This window comes from Mauremys reevesii, linkage group 7 (genome assembly GCF_016161935.1).
Source record: "Mauremys reevesii isolate NIE-2019 linkage group 7, ASM1616193v1, whole genome shotgun sequence".
In the NCBI taxonomy this organism is placed as follows: Eukaryota; Metazoa; Chordata; order Testudines; family Geoemydidae; genus Mauremys; species Mauremys reevesii.
The window spans coordinates 117,517,981-117,537,969 of record NC_052629.1 but is presented as its reverse complement, the minus strand read 5'-3'; the positions used below and the strand labels follow the sequence as shown (position 1 = coordinate 117,537,969).

General features: G+C 41.3%; 1 protein-coding gene across 5 annotated transcripts in view; it reads right to left on the bottom strand.

Moving 5' to 3' along the window:
- Positions 1-19,989, bottom strand: part of FRMD4B (FERM domain containing 4B) — a 194,210-nt gene that overhangs the window by 33,528 nt on the left and 140,693 nt on the right. For all 5 annotated transcript variants that reach the window (XM_039482199.1, XM_039482197.1, XM_039482195.1 and 2 more), the window contains 3 exons: positions 2,987-3,070; positions 1,777-1,842; positions 445-502 (listed from right to left, as the gene is read on the bottom strand). In XM_039482199.1, the coding sequence (XP_039338133.1) occupies positions 445-502; positions 1,777-1,842; positions 2,987-3,070 (208 nt within the window). The remainder of the gene's footprint in view (positions 1-444; positions 503-1,776; positions 1,843-2,986; positions 3,071-19,989) is intronic.

Here is a 19,989-nt window from a genome sequence, read left to right as displayed (position 1 = left end):
CCAATGCTTAAGCCCATGTGACTGTGTTCTTACTGCTACTTTTAGTGAGCTAAGTAGAGTACAATTAGCACATGTATGTCTGCATGAGTTGTAAACCACACCGCTGGCTATAGCATAGATGTACCCTTAGTCTTTTCTCTGTTACATTTTTCTAATCTTGATTAACAATGCACCGGGCCTCTGAAGAAGTGTAACTGCTTAAAAGCTAGGAGTGATATCCAGTTTAATTAGGATGAGAGGATTACAGGGGTCTTTTTTTTTTTAAACAAAGATTTCCTTCTGCCTTCTCTGTAAATGATTCGCAGTCCACCAATAACAAAACAGTTCTCTAAGAAGACTGAAAAGGTATGAATCAGACGTGCAGTTTTTAATATTGACTGGCAGATGTTGTACAGTGAAATCATTCCTTCAGGAATGTAATCATGTTATTGAACAATCACTAACCTTTACTCCATAGTAATGGACTCCATATGTAGGCAGAACTTCTACCACTTTCATGTACCTGTAGACAGATTTACAGTGCATCTGATTAGTTGCTCTGGAGAGAATAATGCCTCTTAACATATCCTCTTTTAAATATGCATTCAGATCATGTCATTTATCTTTTGCATATTAAGTGAGGGGCTCAGCACCCTCCATTGGGAACAGAGGTGAAATTCTGGCCCAGTTGAAGTTGATGGCAAAATTTCTGTGCACATGCAACAACATTTTTGAAAAATAAAGTAACTGTTCCCTGTAATTCCTCTTATCAAGAGTTGAGGAAGCTGAGACTAAAACTACATGTTGAAAGGTCTTTTCTGAAATGTTAGAATCATAGAACCATAGGGTTAGAAGGGACCTCAAGGGTCATCCAGTCTGACCCCCTGCCAAGATGCAGGATTTGTTGTGTCTAAACCATCCAAGACAGAACGTTGCAGGGAAGGAGCTGCCTACACTTATTTAATTCTGGTGACTTGGCAAAATGAGAAGGAGAGTTATGGTAACATCAAAAAAGAAGTGGTTGGAAGTAGTCATATTAATACAATTATGCCATTAAGGGTCTAGGCGATTCAATACGTCGGTGATTCAATGGATTAGTGAACCTCTGAAAAGATAATTTATTCTACATTCCTACTTAAAAGAGTCCTAGGACTTAATAGCTGGATTTTAACTGGGTAGGAGAGAGGTGCAGTCAGCGCACTATATGGGGAAACTTGCATGCTGTCTGCTTCATATAACTATGTAGCTCTTCTCAAACATTTGGGCATATTACACCTTATACTATAGTCGCCTCCACTCAGTGCTTTTAGGGTCTGAAATAAAGCTCAGCAATGGGAATCCGTTGACTTCAATTGGCTTTGGAATAGCCCTTAAGTCCCTCACCTTTTTGAAAACCAAATTCAAACCATTTAAAAACAATAAATATATTTGTTATCCTGACACAACTTAAGGCAACATCCTCCTTCAGATATCGGGGTAAAAATTAACTGTTAGCAAACGAAGTTTGGAGGTAATCCCTCTCGTATTGGTATTAAAATAAGGCCATAATCATTTTTTGCATATCGAAGATATTTAAAGGAGGTAAAACCTTAACTGGGGACTTGTGAAATGCAAAATTTCAGACATAGGTTAATGTAAATTTGCTGTTTGTATTAAACAATATCAATCAAAAATGTCATTACTATAGATATGAATGGTAAAAGTCCACAATGAATGACTATAAGAACAGCATCATTCCCACGTATCAACAGAAAGTATTTCAAAAATACCCCCCAATTAAATAAGCGATACACTCACTGAACAATAGCTTGTCCTCTGGTCAGACCTTTAATTTTTATATAATGTTCAATTACTCTGTCCTCACTGCAAAACAAGCACAAAATCAATTTAGAGGCTCAGCGATTTTTTTTTATTTTATTTTTTTACATGCAGTAACTTTTGATGATATTCAAACCCATGCTCAGCATGCACCAAAGGTGCTTCATTGAATATTTCCCAGTAGTTTCAGTTTCATAATGACTCCAGTTCCATCCTTCATTATATAGAATGGAACCTTCTGTCTAATCCTTACTACAGCATCCAATGTTCCAGAGTCTAATTAGCTACTCATTTCAGATCAACCAGATTTGTTACAGATGCTGCTGTAGAATAATGGCACTAATTGGATAAATTCATATCTAGTGCCTAAAGAACCCAGAACTTCAGACAGTGGCTAGGGCTACATATGTAAGGCAGAGAAAAGTTATAATGGATGTGTTAATTCCTACATATTCGTACAGGTTATTTTTATTCTCAGCCATGTAACAAATGAACCTATAGACGACCTATACCATCGTCACTCCATCATGTGTGTCTACATTTTGTTCTGCTGGAATTAGAAACATAATATGCATTCGGACCTCTATCACTCTTGAAGACAAATGAAAAACAGGCCAAGTGATTTAGTTGCATAGCATTTAATAGGGAAAAAAATGAGAAAAGCATAAGTTAGAGCCTAGAAATGAAATAACGCAGGCGACACTGTACCTGCATAAAGGGGATCCATTACAACATAAAAGTATCTTATTGTTTAATGCTGTTTCTTCACAACACAAATGCTGAGCTGTATTTCTTACCTAAGGACACATGCTAGAGATGGACTCAAGGCACAAAACTGTATCTGGCTCTGCATTTCCGACACCCCCAGGCCTAGAGAATTGTTTTGATTCAGCCTGCTATAAACAATGGGTGCCATTTGCAAAATTCAGAGCTGGGCTGGAGTTTGGATTTCAAGTCTCCCTCAAGCTTGACTCCTGTCACAAAGGTAGGGGCTAACAAACACATTTAGATCCTGAACTGGGTTTGGATTCAGAACTTCAAAAGGCTGGAAGTGTTAATATACAGGACTTGGGATCAAAACCCATTTATAACACATGCTACAACCTTTACAAACAGTGTGCAAAACTGACCTAGTAATGGCCACTAATTGCTACTAATATTTACATTTCTAGACTAGTGAGGAGCTTACCAGTAAGCGAGTGAGGGGTGTTCCTGCAATGTCTTGGTAGGAAAGGCAGGCAGTGCCTTTAAATCTTTTCTTGTGTTATCATCACTAAAAATAAGAATGGTACAAAAGTTACTGCTGCTAAATCACAGATGCAGTCATTAGTTTCCAGAAAAGGAAAGAGCCACTGGGTATCAGCTACCCAAGAACATGTTCATTTGCACCATATTCCAGCTACCTTAGCAGTGTAATTCTATAGGCCTTCTGACATGACAAGTCTGTAAGATGCTGTCCTGTACACCAGGTTATCATTCATTGTGAGCACAATATCATGGCTAATGGGAAATTAGGCTGCTGAAGAAAAGAAGAGATGGTATTTATCCATCTTTTAAATAATACCCTTGATTCCAGGCAGAATACAGGAAACCTGCCCTGAGCATTTGCAGAAAGGAAACCTCTTGCCCAGTGATGAGCTGCCAAAATCTTAACAACCGGTTCCCTATAAAAAGTTCTGATTTAAGGGGGGGAGGGGCCGGGGCAGGGGGAGACATACCCGTGGGGCCGGGGGCCCCTGCAGGGCCTGGGGCAAATTGCCCCACTTGCCCCCCCCCCCGGCAACCCTCGAGCTTGCAGCCCCCTCCCCCCTTACCTTGCCAGCAGCTCAAAGCAGCAGGACGACTCAGCTCAGCTGAGCTGCCCAGCTGATGCTGGCGGCTGGCCCCGCTGCAGCTGGGGGGAAGCGGGGAAGGGCCGGGGGAGCCTCAGCCTCCCCAGCTGGGAATCCTGGGAGCAACAAGATGGTCCGGCCCGCGGACCGGAGTTCTTTGCCCACCCCCTGGCCCTTTAACAACCGGTTCTCCACGGAGGTCTAATTTTAGCAACCGGTTCTTGGGAACCTGTGGGAACCTGCTCCAGCTCACCACTGCTCTTGCCTTAATGACCATGTTGGTTTCAAGGTTTTCAGCAGAATTTTTGTTCAGACTTTAGTTAGAAATCCACTCCTATTAGGCAACCCATCTATTCCAGGCATGAAAAATACTAGGGCTGGTCAAAAAATGTCCAACCAAATATTTTTCTGTTGAAATAAACAAGTTTAGTCAAAATCAAAATGCTCTGCAGAGGGGAAAAAGACACTAATTTTGGTAAAATTTCCATGGAGAAAACCTAAATGAAATGTTTTATTTTGGACTGACTTGAAATTACAATTCCCATGAAACATTGCAAATGCTTGGGTGGACATAGAGACTAACATCAACCTAACCCAAAATAAACTGTTTTCATTTCAGGTTGGCAAACTGAAATGAAACATTTCAATTAGGGAATGTCAAAATGTTTGTTTTGATTGAAAATGTTGAAACCAAATGGTTTGACCTCTATAAGAGAAATTTTTCTGAATTTTTCATTCTGTGAAACGTTGGATATTTTGACTTTTTGGCCTAATTTGGGACAAAAACCATCATCAGAATATCAGAAATTCAATTTTTGACCAGTTTTAGAAAGTAGTTAATATTCTAGTGAAAGTAAATACAATGCGCCTCAGTTTTTGAACAAACAAACTGGCACCCACTGAAGCTGACAATTAATAGACGGCACTGAAATGGTTAAAATTTTCTGTTTACATGCTCCATTAATCAATTAGCTGAAACTTGCACGCCTCATTTCTGCAGGATTTCTGCATGCTTTAGCAGTGGTAGGAGGAACAGGCATAAACATGACTTTTCCATGTAAAGAATGCACTGCTCTGATTCATTAACACTGGCCTAGATTTCTGAATTGAACAAGCTGGGTGACTTCCCGGAGGAGTTATTCATGTTTCTGTTTTAGAGGCATGTTGCTGATCAGACTCCAGTTCAAGATTTTGTCTCGAGTCACATTCCAGTTCTTCCTTCAGAATTTCTTGGTATGTGGGCCACTGTGCATGGCTAGAGAGGAGCGCAGCATAAAAACTGCAGCATCAGCACCGATCTTGTAAGCTGCATCTAGAGAAAGCAATGCAGGCCCAAGGCGGCACTAAAAAGTTGGCTTCTTGGAAGTGTGTTCAATGCTTCTGGCAGGTGTTGTGCTGAAGGCACTGTAAATTAAAGCTCTGTGTTTATACAGAGCATGGGCTAGCAGCACCACAAGCTTCTTCCACACCACCCTGACAATGTGTCAGCCCTGACACAGAGGAGCCTCCTCTAGGGATGAGGCAATGAGCCTCATTTTATTCTTAACCGCCTCTGCTGAAGTGGCCACCATGGGTGGCCTATGTTACCAACTGGCTTTAAGTTTCATTTCTGAGCTTCCCACAGCCAGTTCTCTTGGGCCAGGAACATGCGCAGCTCTTGGTATTGTGGCCAGCACGTGAATGCCACAAAACATGGATCTGTGGAGAAAAATCAGAATTTCCCCCCCCGCCCCTCCAACTCCCAGTGTTGTCCACTCTTATGATATGTGGTGGTTTTTTCCTTAAAGTCCCAGCGGTTGAGATTAACAGAGATTACATGGGAATCTCAGCTTCCATTTAAACCAACAAACAAAAAACACCCAGTAAGTTTCTAGCTCTCAGGGTTGTGGAGTAAAATCTTGAAAACATGACCCAAGTGCATTCTAAAGGCTCAGAAACCAGAATGCAAATAAAAAGAAGCCAATTTGTATTAATGTTTGTTTTAAAATCTCATGGTCTTTAAACCAGTCTCATGATTTTTTTGAGCACTCTGGGTTGGCAATGCTGAACTCCACTGAAATATACTGGATTGGAAGAGTTTGAGAGGAAAATGAGAGCTGTTTTCCTCAATGAGGAGGGGTAGGTGTTTCCTAAATACAGATTTTTAGGCCACAATCTTCACAGCTGTGGGAAGTCTAGTGTTCAGCACCCAAATCCGTATTTAGGCCCCTCGTTTGGGCGTTTTGTCTCTGTGCTTAAGTGCCAGCAGGATGGGGGTCCGAAGTAGGTAGCTTGATTTCCACAGGTGCTAAACCTCACTGAATTCAATGGGTGCTCAGCATCTCTGGACTCCAGGCTACTTATGTAGGTGCCTGTATTAGTCACCTGCATTTGAAAACGTTAGCCTTAAAATGTAGGCTCTGAGCTGGGGCAGGCTTTCTGCTTCACTGCAAGGCCTCTCGTCTCAGCATATGGTGGGGTAGTAGGCTAATCTATTAACATTTGATCCTCATCAGATATCAAGATACGGGCTCCAATCAAATAAATATAGCCCTGGATGCTGTAACTGTTGAAATATCTGCAACCTGACCTGAGACTGAGCTCTACATTGCCTGCTGCCTTTCTGTCAGGACGCACAGCACTCTCTCTGCCTTATGGGGCTGGTCTGCCCAAGTCAGTTTTGGAGACCCCCTAGTGTCTATCGATAACAACCTTTATTCAAATCCTCCACACTGAGACCATCGGCTCATTTCGCAGGCTGCTGAGAACTGTTCTGCAGTAGCAATAAATTGCAATCACGTGAAGAGCCTCAACTGAACTTGAAGTGGCAGCTTAGCGGTAAAGGCTCTGGGCAGGTCCCCAGCTAGTGTACATCGACATAGTTTGACTGAAGTTAACAGAGCTCTGATGAACTGCATTGGCTGGGGATCCGGTCTTCTGGCTGCAGAACATAATCCCCGATGCACCCGGTTCCCCATAAATATAAAGAATAAAACAATTTTTGTCTGGGAGGCCCTGGCTTTGGCAGTTACCCCTTCCTAGGGTCCCAAGCTCACATTCTGCCATCCTTTCATATGTCGTTTGACAAGTGCGTATTCCATATAGCATTCTGCAGCATGTCTCCTGGAAGTACAAGACTACTGTAGGGGAGTTTGGTTGTTAAACAGAAGGCCTCACATTTCTAACGGCCATGCTGAGTTCTTTCTCCATAGCCATAAGGTTAAACCTCTGGAATTTATGGAAAAATGAACGAAAAACTTGAGGAAAAAGGGTATGTCTGTCTGCTTCCTTCATCATGTACCTTTGCCCTGGAGTAAATTGTACAGCTTGGCATTTAAATGGCATCAAGTTGCTGACTACATACTAGGGATTAGCATTTGGGATGATTCACAGCTTCATGGAGAGTGAGAAACTGGGAGTCGGAGCCTCTCCCCTCCTCCCCACAAGTTCATTATCACTTCTCCCTCTGAACAAAGCATGTTCTCCCCCTGACCTTTAGAATCACTATCGCACGCCTTAATAATAGGCTCAGCTGTTTCTCAGAGGTGAGGAGTCCAGATGAAAGTCGCAATGATTTGAATGACAGGTTAGTATTTGGTTTTTACAGGATCTGGAACAAGAGGTGAAATCATGAAGAGGGGGGACTGGGAAAAAACTCCCACTGCTCCACTGTCGAAACTACCCACCCAAACAAAGAGTAAGTCACTTTGAGCTGTAGCTCAGCGTGCCTGGCTTTGAGCAGAATTCTAAAAGCCTCTCTCTGAAAAATGACTCTTGCTGGATGAATTTGAGGGTGGGTTACTGTAGGCAGTGGGTTGTTTGCAGTTGGTGATAACACAAGCCAGCCCTCTTAAGAGCAATGCTGGAATTCAGCTGTCAGGACTGGGGGGCCCCTACTTGCATTTAATCTGACCTCCAATACCAAGGGGCTTCTTCATGAGTCAGCCCTGGTGGTTCCTGGCACCATTCCAACACTTAAAATGCCCAGGGTCAACAGGGCTGAATTTCTTTGGCAAAAAAGTTTGTCTCTCTCCGAGGAAGAGAATATGAAACAAGCTCATTTGAAGTATTGTTCCCCCAGGAAGAGAATGAAAGAAAATGTGCATTTTCTCCTTTCCTTTCCATACGGGAAAAAAAATTGTCCCCTAGTGTAAATTTAACATAACTTGAATTGATCACCATCATCTGGATGGGAATACCTCAATTCTGAGATTTAATAAAAATCTACATTATGCGCTTCTCACAGCACAATGTTTTAATTTGCATTCTATGAATCATCTATATTTAGTTTTCTGAAACAATGTGAACCAGCTTAGGGCAAGATACTGCCCCCGATCTGTATGTACAACTCTTATTGGTCTTAGTGAATGTGCTGTGTGTGGACTGAGTCCCTACAAAAACCCAAACAAACCGAACAACAAAATCCAAACACACATTGTGCTATGAGTAGAAAATCTAATCACATAAACTACCATGTTTTTCTTATAGTAAGTCTGGCCCAACTTTATCTGCCTATCGAAACCCACCTTATACCAGAAACAGTAGGTTGTGGCTAAAAATTTTAGCTTTGTACATAAATCCCCATTAGAGGAACTTAAGTCAGACAATAATGGCACACTTCACTGGAAGTACATTACTAAGAATTAAAAAAATTAAAAAGGATTCATAATCTATTTGCACTCTCAGTATGTGTATCTTCACAGCTTGTGATTTCATGATACAACACTCCCTGCTAGCCAAAGATTTACTGACATGACAGAACTGTGCTAATTAGAACCATTTGTCAATAGGTGCCCAGCCTTTCCATGTGCCCACTGTGTCAAACAACAATTTATTTTTGTTGCTAATGCAGTAACTCAAGGTAAAAGCTTTGATGGAACAAGATGTGGTTAATGAGATTATCATAAAATGTGGAGCATGAAGTACAAAAGCAATAGGCACACCCAAGTCAGCACTAACCAACAAACCAATTACATTTGATATAGCAGAAAAGTTCAACATCTCCCATTTCTCTGTAAATCTTAACAACTTCTTGGTTAGTCTGGGATGTATCATAACAAAATGATATGAGGTGTTTTTGTCACTCCGGAATTGTTTTGCAAACAAACGTCACATAAGACAGGGAGGGATTCAGATAGAGGAGATTCGGACAATAGGGTTTGGGAGAAATGTGAGTATACAGTAGGCACAATCTTGGTTGTGTATGTGTGTGAAGGGATCGGAACATGCAAGAGACCATACAATATTGCCATGTATTCTATACACTGGTGAAATTTTCTATTAACATTTCTCCCTCTTGTTCTTTTAAATGTTTTGTGTTAGACAAAGAATGGTGCACACCCAAATTAAATACTAGAAACGGGATCTGTAATTTCTCTGGCAGGAGAATGATTAAATTACTTAGTATATTCTGACACTTATCTCGATTCTTGAGAGTTGCCAACTCCTTTAACTTTACAAAGATTGACTACCACTGAAGGAGAACACTGTGCATTATTATTTACAAAAGGTAGACAGACACCAGGCACAATTCTGATCTAAAGAATGTAACTCTATTGACTTCAATGGAGTTATTCCCAATTCATGCCAGGGTTGATGAGCGGAGACTGGAGAATCAGGCTCAGTGAGCGGAATGTCTGTCTTATCGCTGGAATGCGTCTGGAACAGATGTGTTTTCTTAAGTATTTGGAGGAGGAAAGGAAGGTGGGGGCTCAGTGTGCATCCATTGGGATGCTGTTCCATGCATAAAGGGCAGTATGTAAGCAGGTGTGAGAGGAGGCAGCAAAAATTATTAGGGTGGAGGATACAAGGTGAAAGGGGTGTAGATGGAGATAAGGGGAGAGCTACAGAAACAGGTGGAGCAAGGGAGAGCTTTTGACAATGAGATTAGGAAGCTTGAATTTAGTACAAAACCCCCTCAAACAAAACAGGCGAGTGCAATCCAGTGGAGAGACTCAAGCAGAGGGGAAACGCGAATAGAGCAGCTGGACCTTGGAGCAGCATTCTAAGATACATTCATTTGATTGGTCCTCTTAGTGCCAAATATCACATATTTGCATTATTTCCCTAATCTCTCAGTAAGTTACGGTACAGTACTTCAGAACACTCAGGAAGTTTTTCTCGTCAAAAGGCCCAAATCCTGAAAGGGGCTGATCAAGTGATTTACTTCAATGGGAACTGGCGGTTCTCAGGACGTTCCAGAATCAGGCCCTCATTCCTTTAGCCAGTGGGGAGTTTGGCCCCTCAAACACCAGATAAGTACAGGCTATGGTAAAAGGCATTGGAAAGAGCAGCTGTCAAATGGCTTTTGAACCCTACAGCATGGAAGGAAGATAACACACAGCTGAAACCCACTGACTGTGTGTATCAACCTAATATCCGCTGAGAGACTAACTTTTAAAACGTATTATAGATGGAGATGGGCTTGTAACAAAAGCACGGGATCCTCACTGACTCCTTCCATTGACTTCAAGGTGGATCAGAGCCATGGAGTCAGGAGATCTGGGTTCCAGCACTGGTGCACAGTGCTCAACCGGGCAAGTTACATGTGATCTCTACTCCTGAGTTTCTCTTTCTGGGGAAAATAAAATGGAGATACTGCTAACCAACCTCACAAGGGTGTTGGAGGCCTCATTCATTAATGTTTGGAAAGTGCTCAAAGGTCCTCAGATGGAGTGTGCTATTATGTTATGACAGTCCGCTGCATTAGTGCATCTCTCCCAGCTAGGTACCGAAGTACACGTATATGGTCCTCGTTACCATATATCTGAGCATCTCTCACTCTTTAATTTTGTATTTATCCTCACCACACCCTTACAAGGTAGGGAAGTGCTATTATCCCAATTTTACTGGGTGGACGCAGAGAGGCTTAGTGATTTGCTCAAGATCACACCGGAAGTCTGTACTGGAGTTGGGACTTGAACTAGGTGTCCAATCCTAGGCCATGGCCTTAACCTCTTGGCCGTCCTTCTCCAGCTCCAATATTGAGAGCCGAGTATTTTGAACATAAGGACCCTCAGTCTTTGAGCAAAACTTCCACCATTGCCAATGGGTATCCCATGGGCAGAACTAGAGCAGGACACGGTTAACTTGTAAAAGTACCCGCGTGTGCATTTGTTAATATTTCCCCATAAGACCAGGCAGGAAGCAAATCTGTTTCAATTTACCAAGGGATTTGCTCTTGAACAAGCGAAGATTATTCACAGTTGACATGATGATCAAAGGATCCCAAACCTTCCCCCAAAACGACAGACTGTTATTGCTAACATTCATGAGTTCTGTCTGTTCATACAAAAGTCAGATCAGCCAAATTAGTCGTGGTTCTTTTGTAGGTCTGAATACAGCAGCAAAGTTTAAAGCTTGTTATCACAGTGCTCTGTGCTGATACAAAGATGCTTTAAAATATAAAAAAAGGTATCAAAATAATGATAAAAAGGACTGACAAATCTACAACGGCAAAACGGTGGAGGCTGAAGTGCTGTTGTTATTCTGCTCATTCCCACCGTGCGTAGGCAGGCCATACGGGCAATGAAATTGAGATCCTTACAGCAGGGAGTGAGAAAATTGGGGAGCTAAAGGGAAGGAAATTCTAAGGGTGCCACTTCAAGCCAGACTCTGTTCTCAGTTACCTGGTGTAAATCTGGAGAAAGTTCACTTAAATCAGTGGAGTTTTTCTAAATATTCACTAGTGTAATCAAGAACAGACTGCAGCTCAGGAGTTACTGGAACATAATTTTACACGGCGTAGGGGCAAACTCTCATCTTAATACCCAGTCTGCATGATGGGAAGATGGACTTGGGCCAGTGGTGAAGGAATCCTTTCCTAGAGGCAGGGTAGTCTTGTCCTGGCTGCTACTCCAGCCCTAAGGCTGTAGTGGCCTGCATAGCTCCATGGGGGAGAGGACTGGTTGACCTCTGGACCCTCTGGTACCACACACACCCGTCTCTGGTGCACCTGGCCCAATGAGCTCTGCACCAAGGAGAACACAGGCACAGCCCTCCCTAAATCCTGCCTACCCTGCTGAGCAGTGCTGGGCCAGTTATGCAGCACCAGGGACAGGATTTGCCCCACTGATTCACAGGTGTATTTAAAAACCACAAAAAGCCCCCATTTGTGAGATAATGGATGAATGTGGCAGAAAAAAACCCAGCACTTTTGCACCCATTCAGTGTATGTTGGCAATATCACCTGTACAGTTAGATTTCTTTAAAAATGCATGTTAGTCTTAGATAGGGCCGACGAGAGGGGGCGGAAGCCGGTACAAATTACCTCCCTCACATCATTTATACCTGACTCACTAAGGGTATGTCTACACCGCAGTAAAACACCCGTGGCTGGCCTGTATCAGATGACTCGGGCTGTGGGGCTATACAATTGCAACGGGGTTCTGGATGGAGCCCGGGTCCTAGGACTATCCCCCCTTGCGGGATCCCAGAGCCCAGGCTCCAGCCATGGTGTCTACACTGCAATTTTATAGCCCCAAAGCCTGAGGCAGCTGACACAGGTCAGCTGCGGGGGTTTTACTGCATTATTGACTGTTGCATGGACCATCCAAATGGATAACTACAAAAATACGTATTTACTCCATAGACTGCATGAAGCCTTGACACAGATCGTTAGAAGAAGAAGCGGGGAAAATGTTAAAACGGCACTATCAATCTGATGTCTGATCATTTCCAAATGAGAGCTAGAAGGAGCTGCCGGAACAGCGTCTTCCTTCAAATCCCCTTGTTGAATTCTGTAGTTTTTACATCAAATCTTCCTGTTTTAAAATGCATTTTCTCTCCCCTGTTTTGGCTGAAAGACCCGCACGAACAGAAAAAACTGGCAGATGTCCTACAGCTGCAAATCCTTACACAGACACACAACTTTTTGTGCCTGAGCAATCTCTTAGCACCGGGGCCTATCAGGGGAAACAGTGAAAGTGACTATGCACAAAGTGCTGTCAAACAGACAATGTAAACAAATAGGAAAAAAAAACCAGAAATATTTTCTCTCTCAACTTTCAGTTTGAATCCTCTAAGGGGTTACCTATAGTAGTATGTAAACACAAGTACCTGCCAGAAATAGGTTTTTATTTTCACTGTGGTGACAAATGCTGAAGTGTAGCAGGGTCAGTGTGCAATGCGATAATGGATGCTCATTAGTTAGGCTGCAGGAGCCAAAATTATTCCTTGATGTAACTGAGTCAATGGAGATACACTAGGGGTAAATTTGACCTCATACGCTCAGTTCAAACTGACAGCTAACCTTATCACATAGAAGACTTCTGCAGTCCATATTTTATAACCTGACCATCTAGTTCTGGGGGCTCTTCTTTCATTCTGCCTACAGTAAAGGCATGGATTTACTCAATATCAAACCTTTATTGTAACTTGAAAGAGGTAAGAGGAAACCAGTCTAAATTCTGCTCTCAGGGTAAATCTTCAAGGAAACATGCTATTCAAGAGCGTAACCCAACCTGCTGGTTTTAACAGGTAGCTCTCTATGGCTTGGATCATTTGTGTCTCTCTCCCCTCTCAAACCACAGAAAGGTCAGAAGAGAAATCCAAGATAACAAAACTAAGAGGCTTGGAATTTTCAGATCTGGATCAGCAATTTTCTTGGCCTTTTGGTCTGACTTCAGTATAATGACCTTCCAGTAGGACTGGTTGAAGATTTCCCATCTAAACTATTGTTTTTAACAGAACATTTGATTTTTATTTTTTTTTCAAAATTGTGTCAGCTTTCCATAGACAATTTCAACTTTTGGTTGAAAAATGTAACGTTCAAAAAATTTTCAATTCAGAAATTCTGACAAGGTGTCTCATGGGAGTTGTAGTTCAATTGCCTCATTTCCCCAGGCTTCTCTTTGGCCAGGCTTCCCAGCAGGACTACATCTCCCTTGATACACTGTGTGGCTCAGACAGCAAGAAGTAAGTTTCCATAGTACTCCTCTCCCTCACCTCCACTCCCATTTTCTGAGCCGTTCTAACATCAAGACATGTTACAAAGTCTGTCTGCTATATTTACCCAGGGACAGGGGCAACGGCGAAAGGAGGGTCTTAGCTCTGTAAGATGGGGAGGTATTACAACACTGTCAGTAGATTAAATTTATTGAATGTGTTTTTATTTAAATTGTAATGCATGTTGCTTATTTTGCCAGGTGCATCATATTAAATGAACAAATGAATAAAATAATATTGCCTGATCTAGCAAATCTTGATTCATGTTAGTTGTCCCATCAATTTCAAGTAAGCATTTCCAAAACTATGGCCATATTTTCAATGAGAAAAGTAAAGCCTACTTTGATCAAGAGAATTAATGGATTAAAAACAAAGGTCAAATGAGGTGTCTGAGGAAAAAGTTAAAGAGTTACTGTTGACAGGCAAAATACACAATGATTCACCTGGCAAACAAGCAGAAATACAGTCATATGAGCAATGCCAGAGTGTCAACACTGATTTATGAGCTACCTGTATGCTACCTACAGTGCATTTACAATGGAATATTTTATTTTAACATTATTGCATAGACATAACAGCCATACTGGGTCAGACCAAAGGTCCCTAGTCCAGTATCCTGTCTTCCGACAGTGGGAATGAACAGAACAGGTAATCATCAAGTGATCCTTATTTAGATGCGTATTTATCAACCTGTATTTTTAATTATTATTTTTCATTGGTGTCTGTGAAATGTGCTAGACTGGCATGTCTGGAGACTGAAGCCCTCTACTAGGCCACCTGCTCTGCCACATCATCCACCAACATGCCCCAACCTCATTCCAGTGTGGACTTCTGTAGGGCTTAGAGAGAAGTTCAGTCTCCAGGCTCATCCAATCCCTGGCCTCTTTGCGGAGACTGACAAGCATGTCTGCTCATTACTGGGATTATGTGATGAGGACACGTGATTGCTGGGACCTGGAGAACTAACATATTTCACAGCCGACAGTTACGACTTTTGCCATTACAACCTGGGTTGGACTTCAGCTAGGAAGCTAGACAGGAAAGGCTTTGTATGCCATGACCAATCCTTCAGGATGCACTGTTTTTAAAGTGATGTCAGACATAGGATGAGAAATATGGCAAACAGGTGCTATTCTACAAGACAAACAACTCCGAACATCTGTAAAGCAGCTACTTGTTCCAACTTTTTGATAAAACATTCCTTTCTTGTAAACAATCTTCCAGTCTGTCCATAAAACAATAAGCTTTTCAAGTAAAAGTTGACCAAAGGTCTCATATTGTTGTCCTTTCACTCTTAATTTGGAGCACGTTGTTAACACTAGCTCATTATCGCTAAAAACAAAGTAAGTATTTAATTTATTCGTTTGTGAAATTTGGTTCGGGTTCTCCCACGTTTACAATTATGCTACAATTGCAGTCTGCAAGGGTATCTTTTAAACAAACTAGTTCCTTTCACAAACTGTGTTGATCACCCATGTAAAGATAAACCCCAGTCTCTCATATATGTCAGCTATCAGGAATTCATTACATTGTCTATGTTATGTTATGCCAGTTGGTAGTTATCTTTGCAGCCCACAGGCTAGAATGGAAATCCAATGTGTCAGCTATTTAAAGAGAATGGAAGCCCTCCTCCAGCAATTTAATTAACTTTCAGGCAGCCTGGGTTTGGCCTGGGTTTGAGATCTGAAATTACTGTGGAAAATATGATCTGAGATTATCTGCCAGAAAGTAAATTTTTAAAAAGGTAACTTTCCTGACACTGCACACAGTGCTTAATCTGATTTTAATCAACTTTTTTCTTGCTGCTAGAAGCACAAGATTTAGGACTGTCAATCTTAATTTCAATTGTGCCCTGTCTGTTTCAGTCATGCCCCAGAAGCTATACAAACCTGAAGAGAATGGAACTCACAACTATCACTGATAGAAAATATATTCTCTTAAAAAAAAAAGGATTATGCTATAAAGACTAAAGAAAACAAATAGTCAGATTGTACCACACTACAGTATGTATATAAGGAGGTGGATAATCAGGTCTCTCTATATATTGCAAAGACTTTAATGCAGCATTAATAAAACATAGTTTCGTACAATATCTGATTGGTGAATATACTTATATTCTATAGGAGTTAACTGGGGAAAGATAGTTTGCTAATTTTCCAGAGCAGCATCATGCTATATATTGCATATTTACACTATGAATAATTACCAGAAGACCCAATCTATTAATTTCGTTACCCCTCGAGACAACATTATAAAAATTTATAAAAATCAAGTTAAAAGTGGAGTCCCAAAAATGAATACAACACAAATATTTTTCTAACCATTAACCATGCCAGAAGCTGCAACGTGAATCTAACATATACTACATACAAAAAGATCTTACTGGAATTTATAGGTTCAAGTCATTCTCAACTGAGGATTGTAGCTTTTTCTGTTTCATCAAAAACATGGTAGTGCATTAAAGAATTAATGTGTTATTGGCGTGATTTTTTGGGGGGGAAGAGGTTGAGAGGAGATTTGATGGCTTATAGGAATTTCAATTTAAGTTCAAGCATGCAATCAATCACAATGCACAGGGCACTGCTAAAAAGTGAATACAAGCAAAACAATCTCTCTCTTTTCCTTGAACAAAACTGACCATATTATCATTACTAGAAAAAAAAAAAGGGCCAAAGATCTGCAACAACCTAAACCAAACTCAGCTGTAACTCAACGGCACAACAGTAAAGCTGTATCAAAGGTCAAGTGTCTGGCCATATCCGGCGTAACGACGTCACATTAAATACATAGATTGGCCGTTCAGTGCACATTGCTATGACACATTCTTACACATCTCCTGATAAACATACAGTATAATTATCCTGTCCGGGATCACAAATTTAGTAAACAGGAAAAGGAACTGGACTGCTCATGATAGATAACAAAATGGAGAGCTGCATCATTTGTACTGTGTAGCCGCCTCTGCTAATAATTGCTCTTGTAGCCAGCAGTAACTTTAGACTACACGTTAGGGGCTAATGGTGTCCAAAACACATGACTAGCTGTGACATCCTCCATACAATAAACATACCATGGGTGAAATTTTCAAAAGTGACTTAGAAGTGGGGTAGACCTCATCTACTTCCGAAAGATGGATTCCCAATGAGATTTTCAGAAAGCCTTTGGCAAGGTCCCTCACCAAAGGCTCTTAAACAAAGTAAGCTGTCATGGGATAAGAGGGAAGGTCCTCTTATGGATTGGTAACTGGTTAAAAGATAGGAAACAAAGGGTAGGAATAAATGGTCAGTTTTCAGAATGGAAAGAGGTAAATAGTGGTGTCCCCCAGGCATCTGTACTGGGCTCAGTCCTATTCAATATATTCATAAATGATCTTGAAAAGGTGGTAAACAGTGAGGTGGCAAAATTTGCAGATGATACAAAACTACTCAAGATAGTTAAATCCCAGGCAGACTGCGAAGAGCTACAAAAGGATTTCACAAAACACTGTGACTGGGCAACAACATGGCAGATGAAATTCAATGTTGATAAATGCAAAGTAATGCACATTGGAAAACAATCTCAACTATACATACAAAATGATGGGGCCTAAATTAGCTGCTACCACTCAAGAAAGAGATCTTGGAGTCATTGTGGCTAGTTCTCTGAAAACATCCACTCGATGTGCAGTGACAGTCAAACAAGCAAACAGAATGTTGGGAATCATTTAGAAAGGGATAGATAATAAAAAAGAAAATATCATATTGCCTCTATATAAATCCATGGTATGCCCACATCTTGAATACTGCATGCAGATGTGGTTGCTCCATCTCAAAAAAGATATATTGGAATTGGAAAAAGTTCAGAAAAGGGCCACAAAACTGATTGGGGTATGGAATGGTTGCCATATGAGGAAAGATTCATAAGACTGGGACTTTTCAGCTTGGAAAAGAGACTCCTAAGGGGGGATATGATAGAGGTCTATAAAATCATGACTGGTGTGGAGAAAGCAAGTAAGGAAGTGTTATTTACTCCTTCTCATAACACAAGAACTAGGGGTCAACAAATGAAATTAACAGGCAGCAGATTTAAAACAAACAAAAGGAAGTATTTTTTCACACAACACCCAGTCAACCTGTGGAACTGCTTGCCAGAGGATGTTGTGAAGGCCAAGACTATAACAGGATTAAAAAAAGAACTAGATACATTCATGGAGGACAGGTCCATCAATGCCTATTAGCCAGGATGGGCAGGGATGGTGTCCCTAGCCTCTGTTTGCCAGAAGCTGGGAATGGGCGACATGGGATGGATCACTTGATGATTCCCTGTTCTGTTCATTCCCTCTGGGCCACCTGGCATTGGTCACTGTCAGAAGACAGGATACTGGGCTAGATGGACCTTTGGTCTGACCCAGTATGGCCGTTCTCATGTTCTTATATGAGATATTAATATGGGGTAGCTATTCAAAAATGCCAATGGACCAGCTTTCTAAGGGTATTTAGGTGCCTAAAAATGCAGACAGGCACATCTGAAAATCCAGTTAGGCCCCCATCCGCACCTTTAGAAGCTGGCCTCAAGTTCAATTTTCAAAAATGCCTAAGTGGCTACGTCTCATTTTCAAAAGTGGCGTAGGCACTTAGTTTTTTAGAAAATCTTAAAAGTCAATGGGACTTTTTAAAATGGGACTTAGTCACTTACACATTTTTGAAAATTTTACCTCCTCTGGAAATTAATCTTTCTGAGCAAAATAAAGGCCTATACTAGCCCTAATTCCTCAGGCCAAGATTCTGTTGCCCATATTAGAATTAACCTAAGGAAGACAAAAATCAGAGGCTCTTTATCTTCCACATGCCAACGGCCATTTTGCTAACATACTGCAAAGTTCGGGGCTTTTCCTTACAATAGGATTTTCAAGTAAGCAAACACTATGTTCTCTGAAAATAACAGCTTTCAAAAAAAGTGCTCTCCTGCTTAGCAGTGGCTACAATTTCTTGGGACATGATTGTTCCCTTCCCTTGGGCCATAACCAACCGTCAGCCCGCATGCAAGACTCCCACTGACTTCAATGGGAGTTCAATGCACAGATCAACATCAGGACATGAATGATACTTTAAAAACCTTCAAACCTAGTAACTCCTTTCCCATCCACAGCTTCAATTTGCAGGTCCAAAAAATTCCTTTTACCACCAGATGTGTGAAAATCAACCAGGCACAGAAGGGATCACTTAACACACACTGATGTGTAGCCCATTTTCAGCTCTTTGCAAGCAAATCCCTAGGTGATTCCTGTATTTACTGGAGGTTCATTAAAAATAAAATCCCACATTAAAAAGTTAATTGTCGCAATATCAAGTAAACAAAATCTCATGACAGCCACTGTCCAAACTGATTCAAAATCCAATTCCAAAATGATGATGAACAACTAATACTTCAGAAACCAGATACTGATAATAGGGACGATTGCTTAAATACTACACTTGCATAAATAATGACACTGTGTCTGGAATGTCTTCTTCCTATCAAGGGAGGGTTTGGCACAGAAGACCTGTTTCATAATATTTTTGTAAGATATGCCGGTTACTGAGCTAGTTTCTTTAACCCCTATGACCCAAATAATCACTCTTGAGATGCAGAATCGAATTCCTTCTTTCGGCTATAGTGTTCATCTAGAGTAGTCTTGCACACACATTTGGTTTTAATTCATACTTTATGACCCATTATGGAACAATTATAGCAGCTGCGCCTTTGCACAAAAAACACTTCCAGGGTGGGAGTGGCACTGTAAAAAGGAAGGTCTGAAGTAATTCATTTTGCATTTCAGTAGCACCTTCCCTGTGATGATCTCAACACATTTTTGCAAACAGGAGTGAGTTAAGCTTCACAGCATCCCTGTGAGGTAGGGAAATGTATTATCCCCATTTTTCAGATAGGCAAATGGAGGCACAGTGAGTTTAAGTGACTTGCTGAGGGTCAGAATTGGGGACAGAACTCCTGGGCCCAGTCCAGAGTTTTAGCCACAAGATCATCTTTTCCTCTCAAGGGCCTGATCTTGAACCATTAAAGTCAATGGGAGTTTTGTGACTGACTTTGATGGAAGGAAGACCGGGCTCTGGAGGAACAGGGCTCCTGGTTAGAAGAACCCGAACTTACTTGACAACTATCCCTTTATTACAAAAAGCTGAAGCAAACCATTGCTGGCTTTTGCAATCTGAAGCAAGCTGTTAGTTACTGCAGGCAAGCAGGTAGCTCAGTATCCTGCATTTACAAAGCATGTCACTTGAAAGCTCTTGTAGCAGGAGTGTAAACAAGCCATCCTTCCGATGTGGAAATTCAGCCAGTAGTAAAACATTAACATGACTAAAGCTGACCTTTTGAATTTCTGTTTGTTCAGTGAGCTGTTTCTAATTGAAGGTCTCTTCCCTCAGCTCCTAGAGCTTTTAGTTTTTTTCCCATAGGCCGG